Raw genomic sequence first — 13,921 nt, 5'->3', positions numbered from 1 at the left:
TGAGATTCTACACTGAACCACTGATGCCAATAAAGAACTATGTTTGGTGTTTGAAGGCTTGTATTGTAAAGATGGTACAGTAGGTTTACTGTATAGATAAGCATGACCTCTCAGTGATCTTGTTGTTGTTTCCACTTCACAAATCAATACAGACAGTGATTGTGGACTAAAAATGATTAATTACTCATATTGTTCCTTGTAGCTCATGATCTTTGTCTTGGGCCTGTTTGCCACATATTGCATCTGCGGAGCCTTCACAATACATTTAAAAAGCATTTACAAAGAAAGCATTTCTGCTACGCTGTATTAATCCATACAAAATGGTATCCAAACCTAAACTCTAGCTATGAATTGTCTTAAATCATCAAGAATCAATCAGATTTACTAAACAGAATGTGCTGTTTTCCTACCATGGTTTTCTAGGTGGTATTTTCTCATAAACTACCACCTTCATCTATCCTCCAGTCACTTTCATTATCTTTTCTATCAGTTCTCATATTTTCCTAGTGTATCATTGCTATCACTTTCTGTTTTTCCCTCTTTCTGTTTTTCCTTCTTTCCCTTAAGCCGTCATCTACACGTAACCTCCACAACTCTCCATCCCCAACTATCCGTCCACTCTCCTCATCTTCACCCAGTCCACAGAGAGCTGCACACCTTCAAGCCATCACCAGCGAGTGGTTGGCTCTCACTTTGGGTCTGTCCCCTTCAGGAACCCCTGCCCCCACACCTCCTCCCTTCCCTTCCAATTTCCAGCCATACTATGAAGTGTTTGACTCTGGCATCTCGCCTTCACCTGCCTCCTCCACACTGGGCCGCTCTCCAGCACTCACTCCCCGCATCTCCACACCTGCACTCAAAGAGGGCCACTTCATTCCCATCTCCTCCCCAAAGTCCTACATGTCCCCTGATCCCAGCCCGTCACCTCAACCCTACCTCACCTCCGCCTCCTTCACTCCTTCGCCCACTTCACCCACATTTGACTCCAGGTCTGGAAGTGTCATAGAAATTCTCTCCAGTCACAAAGCAGATTTGCTTGAGAAGGAACTGCAGTTGTTCTCAGATCCCAAAGACCGTTACAAGCCAGGCGAGACAGAATCCACTAAATTGAGCAGCCCTATTGACTTAGTTGTTTTTGAAGGTCAAAAATCCCCATTGGATATTCTGCCACCAAAAGACCCAGAGGATGATCTGTGTGAGGAGCTAGTGTCGATCATAAAAGCCAGCCAATCAAAGGGTGCATTCTTAAAAGATGAGGATTTTTATCAACAGGAACCAGATACTGTGGAAATGCTACCCAGACTGTTCATAGAAGAGGAGCAGAATGAAGACAACGGCTTCTTAAATAAACCTCTGCCAACAAATACGTTCACTCCACTCCAACTTGCCCATAGTGAGGGTTCAGATATTGAGGTAGAGCTCGCTGTTTGGTTATGCCCCAAAACTGAATAGTGAAAATAGATTTCCTTACAGGAGAAGTGTGTCATTTTTGTCTTTTTTTTTTTTTAAACTTATGAGTTAAAGGCTTAGTTCACTCAAAAGTGAAATTTGATATTACCCTCATGTTTTTCCAATCCTCTGTGACCTTCATTCTTCTTCAGAACACAAATTAAGATGTTTTGGATGGACTTTGGAAGTCCAGAAGAGAACAAAATAAGGTCATACACTCTCAGAAATAAAGGAACAAAAGCTGTGACTGGGGCGGTACCTTTTCAAAAGGTACACTTTTGTACTTTACAGCTGCACATTAGTACCTAAAAGGTACCTTTAAGGCAGTGGTTCCCAAAGTGGGGGCGAGACCCCTCTGGCGGTCGCTTGGTGATTTCCAACAATCAAAGTAATGTTATGAATCTATTAGAGTGAACATATTTTGTCTGTTTGCTACAGAACATAAAAATAGTAGTTAATAGTTATAAAACAACACACTTTTTCCCATTGGATTGCGACCTGTGGGGTATCATTACTTAGATTAAAGACAGCAATAGGGTCAGATGCAGCAGATTGATTTCATGGCACCAGGGTAAACTTTCTGACACCTTTACAGCATTCGCATACAAAAAAATAAAATACAGGCCAAGACTGAACATGGAAGATGATCTCGAAAATGAAATAAAGAATAGACTTGGGCCTATTGGTGTGTGTGATCCGTTTTGCGTTTGCAAGGTTTGTATATTTATAACCACCTCAGAAGATATTTGGGGTTGCGAGTCACTGTTGTTGTTATTTTGGGGGTCGCAGGCTGAAAAGTTTGGGAACCCCTGCTTTAAGGTACTATGAGGTATAGATTTGTATTTTTAGGTATTAATATGGACTTTTAAGAACCAGTTAGAAACAAAGAAGCAGTTTTGGAAAAGGTGCCACCCCAGTTACAGATGTTGTATCTTTATTTCCGATAGTGTATCAGTGGTTCAACTGTTATCATACAAAGCTCCAAGACCACTTCTGCACCAACACAACTGTAAAACTGCTTTTGTATTCTTTTCCGTGACAGGACAGGGCATGTGTTTACTATGGGCAATACGATGCATGGCCATTGCATTGCCCGTAGTAAACATGCATCCTAACCTAATCAGACTTGGAAGGCATCTGTAAAAAAAAAGTTGTTTTTATTAATTTATTTGTGCACAAATTGTTCTTGGAACTTTGAATGTTTACAGTTGAAATGGAATGTTTTGAAAGTGTTTTAGGATCCTTTTCTGGACTTTGTACATCTCAGGACCGTTGCTGTCAATGGAGAATGAGAGACATCTTGGAGTTATTCTAAAATATTGTGTGTTCTGAAAATGAGTGAAGGTCTCAGGATTAGAACTACATTAGGGTGAGAAATTAATAACAGCATTTCATTTTTGGGGAACTTGGAACCCTCTATTGGGATTGTTTACACAAAAATTATTTTTTTTTCTAATTTACTCACCCTCAGGTGTTCCAAGATGTAGGTGGCTATTTTAAGGCCAGATTGCCTATGCATACATTTTTAATTGACAGTTATCAGTATTCTTTTTGATCTGCCCATTCAAGCTTTTTTGACTAAAAGTGCCAGTAGCCATTAGATTGTATTTTATGAATCACCAAGGACCACTGTTTCAACTAAAAATCATCTTTATCATCTGAAGAAAAAATAAGTCATCTACATCTTGGGTAGCCAGAGAATGAGTGAATTAAAAGCAAATTCTCAATTTTGGGTGAACTGTTCCTTTAAATTAAATGTTTTGTGCAACCGATAGAAAACACGAAATGCTCAGTGGTTTCCTGTGGCCATTAAGTTTGCATTTTTGTCTGGTGAACTGCACAAAAAAATAACACACTTCACCTTTAAATCCTGAAGCATCTGTAGAGAATGATGGACATGACTTTAGCATGTATAACAAGTTTTCATCTCCACATCAGCAGGGTGAAGTTTCCCAGAATGCCTCTCCTCGTCTCTCCCCTCTGTCCTCACAGATGTCATTGCCATTCACATCTGCTAAATACTCCCCCACTTCCCCATGCTCCACCCCTCCACTGCCTGGGGTTTCACAGTCACCCCCTCACTTGGCAAAACTGTTCCCTCGACAGGACCTCCGCTCCCCAAAGGTCAAGGTAAAGATAAGGTGCTTGTTAGTGACTGTACTAGCGCTCATCATCCTCCCCTTCCCCTTAATCTCACCACTCCGTAATACAGACACTAACATTCTCTATTAAAGCGACCTATATAATGTTAATACATTATTGTTATGGTATGCATTTCCATTAACGATTTATTGCACAATAGTGTGCTTGCTACATACATGAAACAATGTAGTTTACATGTCTGACTTACGGTAAATTATTACTGTTATATGGGGAGGTAGAACCATTAATTATTAGTAAGTCATAGACATATTTAAATCACCCAACCCCACCCCATTCACTACCCACAATCCCAGGATACTTTAAATTAGCTTTGTAGGCCTTTGCTTGTTAGCTCTGTCCATTGGCATGGAAAAAACGGCACTCATAACAGATGATTGGACAACTAGGTAAAGACATTAAGGCTTAAAAGAAGCATGCACAATTTGTTCCATTCAAGGAATATTCACTCACTCGTGTTAACTGTTTTTCCCCCGATGTATACACTACCTCAGAAGTACTCAAAAGATGGGCTTGGTAATATTTAAATAATGTTGTAAAAACAAGTCTCTTATGATCCCGATAGCTGCATGTATTTTGAAGTAAAAACGGTAATATTATTAGATGTTTAAAATGCGCAAATAAATTCAAAGCTGAATTATCAGCAACCATTACTCCATAATTTTCAGTGTCAAATAATTGTTTAGAAAATATTCTAATATGCTAATTTAATGCTTAAAAACATGTATATATATGCAAACTCCAGCTAAATTCTGTCCTCACTTCACCCTGTAAGTACTTAATCCTGTTTTGTATACACACGCACACAGAGCTGAGAATTGGTGACAAATGCATTCAAATTCATCCATGAAAAATGCTATATATATATATATATATATATATATATATATATATATATATATATATATATATATATATATATATATATATATATATATATTACAGTCAGAATTATTAGCCCCCCTTTTAATTGTCTTTCTTTTTTAAATATTTCCCAAATTATATTTAACAGATCAAAGAAATTTTCACAGTATGTCTGATAATATTTTTTCTTCTGGAGAAAGTCTTATTTGTTTTATTTTGGCTAGAATAAAAGCAGTTTTAAATTTTTTAAAAACCATTATAAGGTCAAAATTATTAGCCCCTTTAAGCTATTTTTTGTGTACAGCACAAACCATCATTATACAATAACTTGCCTAATAACCCTAATCTGCCTAGTTAACCTAATTGACCTAGTTAAGCCTTTAAATGTCACCTTAAGCTGTATAAATGTGTCTTGAAAAAGATATAATCAAATATTATATACTGTCATCATGGCAAAGATAAAATAAATCAATTTTTAGAGATGATTTAATAAAACTATTATGTTTAGAAATAAAAATAAAAATAAATAAAAATATTCTCTCCGTTAAACAGAAACTGGGAAAAAAAATATACAGGGGGGCTAATAATTCTGACTTCAACTGTATATAATAATAATAATAATATTGTACCAAATAACCAAGTTGAACTACAGTAGTTGTTAATGAAATATATTCAAACGTGTATATGCACGATGCAATAAATTACAGGTTACAAGTTGTCTTTAAGTAAGTCTAAAATGTCACAAACCACATCTGCCACCTTTAAAAACTCAATGAAATGTTGCTGTATGACCCAACCTTAAAAAACGTGAAAAACAAGTGGACTTAGAATAAAAATACCATAATATGTTTGCAGATATTTAAGAAACATGCTAAATGAACGTACTTGTTTATCTGAAAAAACAATGCTGAAGTCAGATATTCTGCTTTGAAAATGTTTGTTACGTGCCGGAACGGCTATCTTTGTTTTGGTTCTTTTAACCCGCCTTGCGTTTGTTTTGATCCATGAGTGCAATACCTAGTTCAGCCACTGGGTGCAAAACTTACACATAGCACCTTTAATCATGACGTGACAATCATGCCAATCACTGTATTGTTAATTTGGTCAAAAAAGAGCAGATACATGGTTAACATTGTTTCAGTTATCACAATTCAAGAGTGAGTCCATACACACGCACAAAATAGTTAAAAATCTGATCATTTTCATGTAATTTAGGTGATTAATGTTTTTTTGGAGCACTGAGAAAGTCTTTACAGTTCATATTAATTGATTTATTGCATTGTTGCCAATTAAAATGTTTCTGACCCCAAATTTCTTAACAACAGTGTGTATATTTGCAAATATTTTTTTTATGACTACTCATGTCAGCTTCTCCTGGTTTTGGTTCTTTCAGCCTGTGTTAAGGCGTGATGTTGTGGTTGTTGGTAAACCCCCTCGTAGCCCTGTGATGTCTAGGAGGTCCTGCGGATCACCTGTTAGAGGTCAAAACTTTTCGCCATCTAATAGGGTAGGGAGTGTGTGCAACCTGTGTGGCAATGGCACATCTGACCGAAGGGAAACTCAGTTTTCTCTCTTTTTTCAACGCATAATGACATTCATTGATTTAAGGCATTTCTTTTGCTGCTGTACCTAAATGTAAGGATGTTAGGAATGATACAGTAATCTTTTTTTTTTCTCAGTGTATGGTCACATGATGCGCAGTATCATTCCATCAATACAATGTTAATTCATGAATGAGGGATACTCTTAAAGGGATAGTTTACCCAAAAATAAAACTTTTGTCATTATTTATGCACCCATCACTTTTCAAAAACTTGTTTGATTTTCTTTCTTATACTGAACACAAATTTCGAAAAGCTTTGCAGACCGTTATAGTCATTGACTTCTGTAGTATTTGTTTCTATGGATGTCAATGGTTCTGGTTTCCAATATTCTTCAAAATCGCTTATTTTGTGTTTAACAGAAAAAAAAAGCTCAAACAGGTTTGGAAACACTTGACTATGAAATAAATAAGCAGTGAAATATTTATTTTTGGGTGAACTATGACTTTAACACTGAGGTTTTGTCTGTATGAGCATTTGTGCATTAAGTTGTGTAGAAATTAACATTTAATTCTTAACATGTCTGTAGATTGATAACATTTTGCATGCTGAAAGTAGTTTTTCTGCATGTCTACGGTGTGTTTTGTGGCTCAAGATTGGAGTGTTTTTAGCCATGCATTGAGAGTGTTTGGGTTGTCTGGATTTTTTTCCTGGGATTGTCCCAATGATCTTTCCTGTGTACGCAGCTTAAACAAGGTGTACTCCCCAGGGCCAGGCAAGCGGCCTTTTCCCCACATTTTCTTCCGAGCAAGGGGAGTACAGTCCTCGTTTTCAGGATTTAAGGCATTTCTCAGCTCTTTCTAAGTCCAGAGATTAAACATATTTCAGAAAATATGTTGTTTGATGGCTTAGAAAGCAAGATTTTGAGCCCCCGGTAGTCCTGGATCTCACGCGTGTTTGAATAAAGTGCAGTTTCTCTTTGTTTTAATCTGTGTTTAATCTATGTTTAGACAGGTTTGGTCATTAACATAGTTCAGATACACACAGCTGATCCAGGTCTGGCCTCAGGCTTTGCATTAATGAGCACAGTGGAAGTCTGGCTGTTCTCACTATCAGATACAGCAGAACGAGAAACGGAAACATTTAAATTTCCTTTCCTCTTTTCTCTTTTTCAGTCTCAAAGACAAGCATATGCTTGTGATCCACTTCAAGGTGGAGGGGAACCGTGAGTATCTCAAGTCTTCTTCTACAGTAGTCAACATTTGAAGTGGGTCAAAACCTTTCATCAAGATTCTCCTAAAATGTTCCATGAAACCAATTCTCACACTGTAAAATCCAACAGTCATCTTTATCAAATGAAATGAGTGTAGTTAACTCAAAATTGACTGAAAGTTAATTCTACTCATTTGAAAAGACTTTTGAACCTAGTGTTGAAGGTAATGAGTTAATTTAATACCTCATTACTTAAATGGAGTAAGTTCACAGTACTCATATAGATTATACATATATGCAATACTCAGTTGGTTTGAGTTCTCTTCATTTATTGGGTTTTACTGTGCTCAAATTGCCTCGTTTACTCAACTGGATTAAGTTCACAGTACTCATTAGGATTAGTTTCTTGAACTTAAATAGTTTGTTGCAATCGGTTTCCTCAAATGGTTTGAGTTACCTTAACTTTTTGTTTTTACAGTGCATAATATGACATTTTTTGACCCACTTTAAATCTTGACTACTGTAAATGCACATTAACAACATATAAAGTTAATGTAGGATATTTGGGCAGCTTTATAAGCCCCAATTCTATCGCTTCCTCTTGCAGATTTCAAGCGCTGTATAACTACATGCCACGGAATGAAGATGAGCTGGAGCTGAAGGAAGGTGATGTTGTTGATGTCATGGAGAAGTGTGATGATGGATGGTTTGTGGGTAAGTCTGTGAATTCTATTTTCATCCCGTTGCTTGCTAGTATTAAAGGAGCATTTCAGTGATGCTCTTTAATTTGCCACTAAGTGGCGCTGCTGTTCAACTAAAATGATCATCAACACTGGTTCTACTAGATGTGCATATTTATAAAGACACATTTACTGATTCATTTGTACTAAAGGATTTTTTCTTTGTACTTAAACATATTTTACTATGTTTTTTATATAGTATATAGCTATACTACAGGTCAAAAGTGTGGAATAATTACATTCAGTAATTATTTTTCAGTTAATAAGTCTTTATTAAAAAAAACTGTTTATTTAATAGAATAGCAGTATTATAAAATATTATTACAATTTAAAATAATTATTTGGTGTAATATTTTTAACAGTGTCATTTATTCCTGTGATTTTCAGCAGCCATTACTCAAGGTTTTTTTTCCGCATTATCCAGAATATGAATATTGTTACATCATACCCAATATGATGATTTGTTGCTCAATATGGATTTATTGTAATTTTGAATCATATAATACTTTATTTACCTGCCTTAATGGTTTTTTACAATGTAGATAAATACTGTCAATTTTAATAGTTGTATTATTTAAAAATTACCTTGACCAAAAACTGAAAATAGCTTTTGTTTTTTAAATTATTTTCATATTTTTGTATGATAGTTTTAATATCAGACCTATTAATTTATTTTTTATTTATTAGACATCTATATGATTTGAAAAAATAGAACATGTTACTGTTTTTATAGCTGTATTCCTATTTTTACTCTTAAACTGAAATAAATGTTTCAATTTAAATGCTATAATTTAGTTTAAAATGTACAAACTGTCACCCGACGTATAGAGGACAATGCAGAGACTTTGTTTAGCAAGTCAAGTCAAAGGCACATTCTGTGTGACCAGTGTATTGTGCATTGAATTAACTGTGTTATAAATATGATTGTTTATGCTTTATAATAAAAGAAAAAAAGCTTTACTGCATTAGTTAATTCGATTCAAAGTGATTCTTAAATAGTTTGAGATAAATTAGGAAATTACCCATCTAAAATAGTTTGGAATATTTATCTTCACCCTACAGCTCTCAATAGTATTTGGTTTCTGGCCCTTCATACGAAAAAGTTTGGGCAACCCTGGTATTATACTGTATATGATGTTTATTTCCTTAGGTAAAATAAATTGACATATACATTTCAGCAAATTTGTCTGTGTATTTCAACATACCTTTGTAATATTCATTCATGTTTATATATTGCTATAACAAGTAGTTAAAAGCAGTTAGTCAAGCATGATCTGATGTGGCTATAAACTCTATAAATCTCTCCATATTAAAGAGAATTCTAAAAGTTGAGTTCAGCTTTTCCAATTGTATATTTTAGGAACGTCCAGGAGAACCAAGTTTTTTGGAACTTTTCCTGGGAACTATGTGAAGAGGCTATAAATGGACTTAAAATGCACATCTCTGATGGTCATATACGTCTACTGAGGAGAGATGGACAGTTTCGCCTTCAGCAGGACAAGCTCCGGTCATCTTGCTGGACTGACGGAAACTGAAGCCAAACAGCGTCAGAGGGGTTATCGCACCTTGTATCTAATTTGGTTCATAAATATATTTGTAATTCAATCCTGAAACCGCTATGCTGATTAGGAATTTCGGTAAATGCTTTAAAACATTTGGTTGCCTACATTTTTTTCTCATAGTTGAAAAATCAGCTTGCCTTCTAGTTAAGCAGAGGGATTTCAACATGAGTAATTAAGTGCCCTATTTATATGTTATTTATTGAGAGGCACGTTTTTTTGTCTTTGGAAGGGTGATTATACAGTAGGTGATGAAGGATCTACTGGTGCCCCTCTGTACACTGATCTGATTTAGATCATATAGATTGAGCAGTATTGCAGTGTCATGTTTGTGTCAGGGAGTGGACATTACAGAAGACCATTCCTGCATGCCAACATGTATCTTTTCAGTATGTAAACTGGTTTCTGGTTCAGAAGAATGACCTCCGGTTTTCTAGGGCTCTATTTTTTTTCCTCCAGACATTCCTTTGAGCATTTAAAGGATTTTACAGATAAGAGAAAAATATTTTTGATATTTTTCGATCTAAAAAGATGTTGTTTTTTTGTTGAGAATGCAGTATATCCCTGACAAGAGACAAAGTGTGCATGCTAACACTAGTAAACTGACTATTAATACTGCCTATAGTAAATACTTCTGTTTTGGGTGACCTTGCACATAGTTTTTTTTTGTTTACACACTGTAATCTATTTATGGCCAATAAGAGGAGCACATGATGCTGAATTATTATTAAACTGCAATTGGCAGCCATGTATTTTGTATATCTCGCCTTCCTGATTCTTCAAATTGGTTCAATTTGAGTAAGGAAATGTACTTTAAAAACTATTTTGTTTATTTGAACATTCAACGTTTTTTTTTTTCCATTATGACATAATATATTGTAAATTGTTCACTTTCTATGTCTTTAATCTGTTCGGCACTGCAATTACACTTTCATATTCAATTTAAGATATGCAGCCTTTCAATCTTCCTGTGAGACTGTATGACTAACAGTTTTATTCCAGTCGGTAAATCAAGAAATGTAAATGTGTCACTCAATAGAAACAGGAACCAATAATATATGTAATCTAGGCAATATAATACCTCATGGAGGGAATTATGCAGTCTCCGTGTTGTCAATGTGCTTAATGTACTGTACCAGTAACATCCTGCGCATGTTGTTTCATATAAAAACTGCTGATCACTGCAAACTTATTATTGTACCAGTGTGAGAACTGTTTTAATGCCATGCTGCTCTGGTTTGATATATGTGAATTGTGGTACAGAGCAATATTTGTCACCATCATCTGATCTGTAGCTACATAGGGACTACCAGAGATCTTCATTGTGCTTTAGTTAAGAACTGGCGCTCAGTCTTCCATTCTGATTAAGCCGAAATTATTGTTTCTGGTGCAGAACTTTACCACATGTGGATATTTGTCACATTTAAAAATGCACGGTTCAGTTTATAAATGTTTATGAACACTGTGATATGTTCGGTTAATTAAACCAAGTATGATTCTGACACAATATTTTGGTGCTAGAGTGGGTGATGGATTCTTATTGGATGAGAATTGACAATTGCTTTAATATCATTGGTTAAGAACAGACAAGCTGTCGCATAACTGATTAAAGTGCTCTGCATATATAAGTACACCCCTGACAAATCTTTCTTTTAAATTCATATTTTGAATAGGAAGCAATACAATATTATATTTGTGCATATACATCAGATTAGTCAGTACTGAAGCCAAATCTGGAGCTTATCTAACAAAATAACTTACGATAACAGTCCAAAAACTAATACACCCAAATTTATAGGTTATAGAAAAATTTTAAATACAAATTTTAAAATCAAGAGAAGGAAAAAAAAATTGAAAAAATGTTTAAAAGATTTGTAGGTTGTATTTTATTTTTCAATATTCCGCTTGTATTTAATTGTATTATCTTTCAATTTTTAAATATGTTTGGTCTCTAAAATATTATTTTAATGAATATACATGATTAATAAATCTGTCTCGTTTAAAATACATTGCCTATTTTCAAAATGGGGTGTACTTAATTATGCTGAGCACTGTAAATGAAAATAGGAGCGGTTATAGCAACATGTCAACCTATTCGTTAATAAATATTTAACGAGAGTCTCCAAAAAATAAACAATCAACAATTTTAGAAGGTTTTTTTTTTCTGCTGTTTGTTTCTCTGTGGAATAGTGCATAAATAAAGTCATATATTTTCATCCAGGACTAGAGTTTGCATCTAAATGTATTCTCAGTTACATTCATAATAACTACAGTATAGTAGCATATAGCCTCAAACTGTTCAGCAATATATGAATCTCACAGTGCTCTGGTGCATTACTCAGCACTGACCAATCAGGTTAAAGTAGGCAGGTTATAATATGGTTTACAGCATTTCAGCCTAGCTTTGAAAGATAGTGAGATAAGTTTGAAGTATGAAAAAATTCAACATAAAAAAATAAATAAATTATATTTATAATGTGTAATCTATAATTTACAGGAAGTGCAAATGACTTTCTCAGTTTTGAATTGAAAACATTGTTGAAAAAATTATTCATATACTTCCTAATCAAATTTTAAACATTGCATTTTCAACACCTTAGCCAAATACAAAAAGAGTGAATGTATGCAATATTAAAATATTATTTTCAAATACACCCCTGCTTCCCTGCATGTTTTCTTATGGGGTTTCATTATGGGGGATTTCATTTAAGTATGTGATGAAGAAAATACTTTGCTCATAAAAATAAATCACACAGACTCGCAGAAAAAACTTAGTAAGTTATTAGATTTTTTTTTTTTTTGCACTACCTGTCAAAAGTTTGGGGTCAGTTTTTATTTATTTTATTATAAATTTATTCAATAATTTAAACAAAATTTTCTGATCATCAAGGCGGCATTTATTAAATACAAATATTGTTAAATACTTATTTATTAAATATTTATTTATTACTTATTGTATGCAGTTTTTTTGCTCCAGTATTACTCCAGTAATTACTGATTTTATTACTATTACCATTAATAATAATAATAATGATAATAATAATAATAATAATAATTATTATTATTATTATTATTCAAGTAATTTCTGAAGGATCATGTGACTGAAGAATGAAGTAATGAAACTGAAAATTCATCTTTTAAATCACTGAAATAAATGATTAAATTAAATTCTAAACTACTTTTGAACAGTTATTTTATAGTGCAATAAACTTTCACGGTAACACTTTATAATAACCACACACTATGAACCATTTATTAAGCATTAGCAAATAGTGAATTCATTATCTGTTAAGCATTAACTCTACGTTAATAAACGTTAGTAAGCAGTTTATAACTGCAGATACAAATGCTGTATTCTTAACCTATAACCACATTTATAATGTGCCTAATAATTGTACTTTCATACTTTGTTTTTATTACTAAATTAAGTATCGCATCATTTACAATCCAGTTATTTAAGCATAGTTAGTTGTTTTTGAAGATCATTCAAAATGGGTTAGAAAATGAATAAACTACTGAAATTAACATTTATAATTCTTATTATTCAGGCATATAGTAATAGTTATTTTTTATGTTAATATATGCTTTATTAACTCAACTTCATCCCGTCTTGTGACCTAATCTAAAGTGAATACTATTTAGGCTTTATAAATCCCTTATGAATGACAATTAAAGGCTCAGTTATATTCCAAACAGGAAAAAAGAACATAAACAACATTATTCATTCCTATTCGTTTGAGGATACACAAATGAAACTGTATCAAATGAAAAATAAATCTTAAATCAATAAAATTAAATATAATTACTGTACAGTTTAAACATTGCATCATTTCATATTGTTAAATTATTATATTGTTGTTGTTTTATCCAATTTGATGTTATATTTTGACACCTGTTATTCAGCAATGGTTAAACTTTACAGTAATTTGACCTTTTAGATAAGATTGCCAAGATTATTGTTCATTTGATACCAAGCCTTTAATTGCCATTTATAAGGGATTTATAAAGCATGAATAGACCTTACTTTAGATTAGGTCACACAACTGCATGAAGTTGAGTTATTAAAGCATTTATTAACATACATAGTAACCATTACTATATGCCTGAATAATAAGATATATAAATGTTGATTTCAATAGTTGATTAATCATTTACTAACTCATTCTGAATGATCCTAAAAACCTCCAACTACTCTTAAATACAAATGGTTTGTAAATGATGCGATACATAATTTAGTAATGAAAAATAAATCATTAGCAAAGTATGAAAGTACAAATATTAAGCACATTATAAATGTGGTTAGAGGTCAATAATAAAGCATTTGTATCTGCAGTTATAAAAAAGTTTATTAACGTAGAGGTAATGCTTAACAAATTCACTAGATGCTAATGCTTAA

At 33.6% G+C, this 13,921-nt stretch overlaps 1 protein-coding gene across 4 annotated transcripts in view; it reads left to right on the top strand.

Annotated features, from left to right (window-relative positions):
* Positions 1–11,034, top strand: part of sorbs2b (sorbin and SH3 domain containing 2b) — a 101,182-nt gene extending 90,148 nt beyond the window's left edge. For 3 of the 4 annotated variants that reach the window (XM_056472663.1, XM_056472665.1, XM_056472664.1), the window contains 6 exons: positions 568–1,413; positions 3,388–3,579; positions 5,867–5,980; positions 7,190–7,239; positions 7,834–7,940; positions 9,327–11,034. In XM_056472663.1, coding sequence (XP_056328638.1) covers positions 568–1,413; positions 3,388–3,579; positions 5,867–5,980; positions 7,190–7,239; positions 7,834–7,940; positions 9,327–9,388 — 1,371 coding nt within the window. In that variant the 3' untranslated portion in view covers positions 9,389–11,034. The remainder of the gene's footprint in view (positions 1–567; positions 1,414–3,387; positions 3,580–5,866; positions 5,981–7,189; positions 7,240–7,833; positions 7,941–9,326) is intronic. The other variant, XM_056472666.1, reaches the window with a different exon arrangement.
* The last annotated feature ends 2,887 nt before the right edge of the window (positions 11,035–13,921 follow it).

The sequence above is a fragment of the Danio aesculapii genome, chromosome 14, assembly GCF_903798145.1.
Source record: "Danio aesculapii chromosome 14, fDanAes4.1, whole genome shotgun sequence".
NCBI lineage: Eukaryota > Metazoa > Chordata > Actinopteri > Cypriniformes > Danionidae > Danio > Danio aesculapii.
Note: the sequence above shows the minus strand (reverse complement) of the source record. Positions and strands in the feature narration are given on the sequence as shown.